Here is a 5,807-nt window from a genome sequence, read left to right as displayed (position 1 = left end):
ATTTCTTATGGGACAATGATCTGATTTTTCTGTGACCTCTCCCCTGGTGTTTTTGTAAACAATAATACTAGATCAATGGACTTCAGGTCTACTCTGGAAGACAATTCTGGCAGCAAACAGAATCATCAAATAGGAGTTCTGAGTCCAGCTCTGCTGCCAACAGATAGTGGCAAGGTCCCAGGCTGGTTATATGACCTCTCTGCAGCATCCCTCACTGTAACATGAAGATCTGGACCATTTGACTTTCAAGTTTGTTCAGTATCATATTTTACAGAATCCTCAAGAGGGGCCTGACCTGTCTGCCTTTCAAATCTCCCCACAACCTCTCCTTCGAAATGCTTCAACTGGCTATTAAAATGACCAGCTAAAAACATCATTATTACAGATCATTTTATTTATTCTACAGAGTGAAAATCAAATCCCAGATATATGTCCCCAGCCCAGCCACATCCAGATAGATGTCCACCAGGCAGCCACTAATCTGTGAGTGCTCCATAGAACCTTATGCAATCAGGAAAGCAGGTCTGCCAGGACAGTAACAATAGGAATGAAGAATATCAAGGCTACGGGGAAATTCTTTTTAAATCTGCTGTCTTAGATCATCTGTATTCCCGCTTACATCCACATGTCCTCAAGAGAAATGTCAGCAAAGCGAAATTTGAGGACAGAAATGTCTTGGAGGGTGCAGGTAATTTCTGGGCAGGGGGAGGTGGGAGATGTGGGTAGAGGGACTGCTGCTGCTGCTAAGTCATTTCAGTCGTGTCTGACTCTGTGTGACCCCATAGATGGCAGCCCACCAGGCTCCCCCGTCCCTGGGATTCCCCAGGCAAGAACACTGGAGTGGGTTGCCATTTCCTTCTCCAATGCATGAAAGTGAAAAGTGAAAGTGAAGTCGCTCAGTCGTGTCTGACTCTTCGCGACCCCATGGACTGCAGCCTACCAGGCTCCTCCATCCATGGAACTTTCCAGGCAAGAGTACTGGAGTGGGGTGCCATAGCCTTCTCCGGGGTAGAGGGACAGAGTGTGTCTTATGCGAGAAGAATTTTTGGGAGACTGATAAAGAGGGAAGACAGTATAGTGGATAAAACCATGGACTAGCAGGGACTGGATTGCTTGAGTGAAAACCTGGCTTTACTGCTAACTAGCTTCATAACATTTAATTCCTTTAGTTCTCAATTTCTTTCCCTCTTAGATAAGTACAATAAGAGTCCACCTGCCTCATTAGATTGTTGCTAGGATTGAGTGAGTTAAATGTCTGGAGTCCGTACATGCATTTGCCTGATGCTCTCTCAGCTATGGTTGTTGAAGAGCAAGAAGGGCCCATCTGGCCCTGAAGGAGGAAGGGGGAGTTTTCTTTTCCTTCCGTAGCTTCTCCTACTAGGCTGGAGCCTGGTCTTGAACAAACTACTGCAGTTGTGAAAGTGTCTGTTCTCCTTCTCCCTCCCAGGGAAAAGACTTCTCTAACATACATTCCTAGAGATTGTGAGAAATCCTCTTAAAAACTCTAGACAAAGTAGGAACACTGCTCACTCTCCTTCTGGTTGAACTGAGCTGTCTGACTTGCTTTCCATGGCCTTGTTTGCAAACATGATACGCCTTGAGCTTAGGGTTATTGGAGCCACTACCCAGCCTTTCGCAACATCTCCATTTCTGTGAAGTATGAAGGTGAGGGGGAAAGAAATGGGTTGTCTGTGTCTCTCTGCCCTCCACTCCCTGCTTCTCTAAGGAGATGAAAAGGAAGAAGTAAAAGATGGAGGGGGTCAGCAGAGGCAGAGTGAAGAGAGCTGGTCCCTGCAACAGCTTCATCCTGCCTGAACCTCCAGGACATTAGGCTTCTGTCTCTTGGTCACAACCACAGCTACAACACCTGGTGGGGATGAGGCTGCCCGCTCAACACAGGTTTGTTAAATTTGTTCAAATGGCTGAATACAGCAGGGTGAGGAAGGGAATGATGAGAAGTGATTCTATTCCTCAGACCACCCACAACCCCACCCTATTCCTCTCCGATCAACGCAACAATGCAAACATCTGTTTCAAGGCATTCCCCTCAGATGACAAAAGAGAGCACAGGCTGACACTGATAGATATAAATCCCTGGAATTCTCTTCAACAAGGAGCATTAATAGCAAAGAGCAAGCCCTTTGCATTCCTTCCCATTCTTGTATTCAGTTTACCTGTTGCCAGTGCCCCAGTTTTATCGCTGTTGCACTCTGTAATATAACAACAAATTCCACTTCCAGCACCGATTAGAAACAGTGACTCAGAGGCACTAAGAGGAAATAATAATTGAGCTTATAATTAAAATTAATTAAAAAGAGATATCATTAATAATCATTGAAAAAACCAGACGTCCTCCTCTAGTTGGCATGGCTCTGAATTTCTTACCACTTGATGGTCCCTGACTCCGGAGGTTTATAACAATTGCGGCCAACCTACACGCTATCAATGCTCTCCACTGTTGCCTGCAATGAGTCACCGGATAATACTCAGAGACTGTTCTGACAGCAGATCTGGAATGTACTGCTACCTCTGAAGGGCAAGTTAGAACAGATGTACATGGCTTTTTCTCCTGCTGACGGAGTACTAAGAAGACTGTTAGGATGTATTGTTCCAGATGGGCCCGGTCAGGCCTTTCCGCTAACCATGGCCTGCTAAGTGTCCGCCTTAACGCCGGGCACAGACTCGGGTCTCTATTTAAAGCTAAATCACTGTGGATTGACTGATTAATGCCAGGGACCTTTCACATCCTGTTATAGGGTCATGGGAAGTTCTGGATTCAATCTCAGGAATGCAGATTCTGATTCTAATTATCTGTCAACAGTTAAGCCCTTTACCCTGTTCCTCCACAGCTTTTTTTCCCTCTCCTTAAAATTATGAGGTTGAATGAGATGATGACCAAGATCTTCATCTGCATTAAAGTGTTAGTCACTTAGTCGTGTCCAGCTCTGTGACCCCATGGACTGTAGCTTGCCAGACTCCTCTTTCCATGGGATTCTCCAGTCAAGAATACTGGAGTGAGTTGCCATTTCCTTCTCCAGGGGATCTTCCTGACCCAGGGATCAAACCCAGGTCTCCTGCATTGCAGGCAGGTTCTTTACCTTCTGAGACGCTAGGGAAGCCCTATGTTTTTGTAATTCTGCGGTACAAGGAAAGCAACTCAGAAATAGCAGTACAGGGCAGGAAATAGAAGCAGAACCTATAGACACAGTGCCTACTTCCAGGCAGCCAGGTGAGGCTGAGATCGACTAATACTGGTGGCTGTACAAGACCCACAAAGCAAGTGGAATCCGAAGAAGGGGCATTCTTCCTAGGTGGAGGGCAAGAGAGATGCAAAGGAAAGAAAGGGTCTCAAATCAAGGTTTACAAAGAGCATGTTGAGAAAGGAGTCGTAAGAATTCCAGTCCAGGAGGCAGGAAAAACTGGACCAATTTTCAGAACAAGACAGTAAGATGTCCCTGGTGGCTCAGAGGGTAAAGAATCTGCCCACAAGGCAGGCGACCTGGGTTCAATCCCTGGGTTGGGAAGATCCCCTGGAGGAGGGCATGACAACCCACTCCTGTATTCCTGCCTGGAGAATCCCCAAGGACAGAGGAGCCTGGTGGGCTACAGCCCATGGAGTCACAAAGAGTCAAACAGGACTGAGCCAATTACCACATGGGGAGGGAGATGGAAATAAACACATCAACCTGCCCCTCTCTCTGCAGCTCTACTGGCTCCTACCCTCTAAATTCCATCCAGACCTTTCTTCACCAGCAGGGCCAGAGGAGCGGAGCCCACAAACTCCCCCTTCCCCCGCTTCTTTCCCACAGGTGCCTCTGGACCTGGACAGGCGGTTGCATGGCCAGTCCCGGCAACGCCACCCTGCCCCGCGGCTTTCTCCTGCAGGGCTTCGCCGAGTTCCCGCACCTGAGGCCGGCGCTCTTCCTGCTGCTGCTGGCCCTGCATCTGGCCACCCTGAGCGGGAACCTGCTCATCCTGCTGGCCGTGGCCTCGGCGCCTACCCGGCCGCCTATGCACCTCTTCTTGTGCCAGCTGTCAGCCATCGAGCTGGGTTACACGCTGGTGGTGGTGCCCCGCACGCTGGCCGACCTGGCCTCACCGGCCCTGGGCCGAGGCAGCCCCATCTCCTTCCTGGGCTGCGCCGTGCAGATGCACATGTTCGTGGCTCTGGGCGGGGCCGAGTGCTTCCTGCTGGCCGCCATGGCCTATGACCGCTACGTGGCCATCTGCCACCCGCTCCGCTACGCGGCGGTGGTGACCCCCGGGCTGTGCGCGCGGCTGGCCCTGGCCTGCTGCCTCGGGGGCCTGGCTGTGTCCATGGGGCTCACGGTGGCCGTCTTCCACCTGCCCTTCTGCGGCTCCCACCTGCTGGTGCACTTCTTCTGCGACATCACGGCGCTGCTGCACCTGGCCTGCACGCGGAGCTACGCCGAGGAGCTGCCTCTGCTGGGCGCTTGCCTGCTGCTGCTGCTGCTGCCCTCGCTGCTCATCCTGGCCTCCTACGGCGCCATCGCCGGCGCCCTGCGCCGCCTGCGCTGTCCGCGGGGCCGCCGCAAGGCCGTCGCCACCTGCGCCTCGCACCTGACCGTCACCTTCCTCCACTACGGCTGCGCCACCTTCATGTACGCGCGGCCCAAGGCCAGCTACTCCCCGCGACTGGACCGCGCGCTGGCGCTGGTCTACACCCACGTGACGCCACTCCTCTACCCGCTCATCTACAGCCTGCGCAACCGCGAGATCGCCGCGGCCATCCGCCAGGTGCTGGGGCGCTGGCGACCCCGCCAGGCCCCGGGTCAGGAGGGTCTGTCTGTGTGAGCCCTGATCGCAGGCAGGGGTGAGCAGCTCTGCTCGCTCAAGTTTCCCCCATCAGCACGTGTCTGCGTTGTGGAGTGCCGGCGGGGAACTCAAGAACCGGATTCAAGAGGAGAGAATCTGGAAGCGGGTCCGCCTAAGACGCCCCTCCCAGCAGTGGCTCCATCCTCCGCCCCTCCTTTGTGGAAGAGAACCCTAGACCCCCACTTAGCGGCTCCAGCAGTATACCTGTAGAGTTCTTCCTACGTGCCGGGCCGGGGCAAGATCGTGGGCTTGGGGTGACAAAGAAGCCACAACGCATGCCCCAGAGAGCTCACAGGGAGAGAGGAGGACATGAGGAGTAAACTGGAGATGGATGGAGTGGGCTCAGGCCAGACCTTTTCGGGGGAGAGGGGAGCCAGGCAAAGCTTCTTGGGGGACAAAGATGGCTCAGTGGAGAACTGGACGATGGGAAGAAGTCAGCCCAATGACGAGAAAAGTGAAGACTGCTCCAAATAGAAATGGTTGAACAGGGGTGGGGGCATTTGGAGGAAGGACCTTGTGAAAAGCTGAAGGGTTGGAGTTCATGGGGCAATGTGATAGCTTGCCCCTCCTTGCGTGGTCACTCTGGCCGCAGTGTGGAGACTGGATTGGAGACATGGAGGCCCATGGAAGCTACTACCATATCCAGGAGAGAGGTGATGGAGTCTGGACCAGAGTCATGACACTGGTGACTAAGGGACAAGGAAAGACCCAAACGATAGGCAGGAAGAGGAAACTACAGTATCTTGGTTAGATGTGAGGGTGAGGAAGAAAGAGGCTCTAAGGATCATTTCTAACCTAGGTCACCAGGTGGACGGTGGGACAATTTGCTGAAAAGGACACAGCAGCAGGTGCAAGAGAGAAGTGGGAATGATGGGGGTGTCCACCTCGAACATGTGGATTTGAAGGGCAGCCAGGACAAGCCAGTGAAGACAGTAAGTGAGGAGGCAAATGCACTCCTCGGTTCAGGAGTT

The 5,807-nt window shown here is 52.4% G+C and overlaps 1 protein-coding gene across 1 annotated transcript; it reads left to right on the top strand.

Annotated features, from left to right (window-relative positions):
• Positions 1-3,837: 3,837 nt before the first annotated feature.
• OR6B1 (olfactory receptor family 6 subfamily B member 1) lies at positions 3,838-4,815 on the top strand. Its single transcript, XM_065938517.1, has one exon. It carries the CDS (start codon positions 3,838-3,840, stop codon positions 4,813-4,815), a length of 978 nt encoding a protein of 325 aa, XP_065794589.1.
• The last annotated feature ends 992 nt before the right edge of the window (positions 4,816-5,807 follow it).

This window comes from Muntiacus reevesi, chromosome 6, assembly GCF_963930625.1.
Source record: "Muntiacus reevesi chromosome 6, mMunRee1.1, whole genome shotgun sequence".
In the NCBI taxonomy this organism is placed as follows: Eukaryota; Metazoa; Chordata; class Mammalia; order Artiodactyla; family Cervidae; genus Muntiacus; species Muntiacus reevesi.
This window is presented reverse-complemented; position numbering and strand designations above follow the sequence as displayed.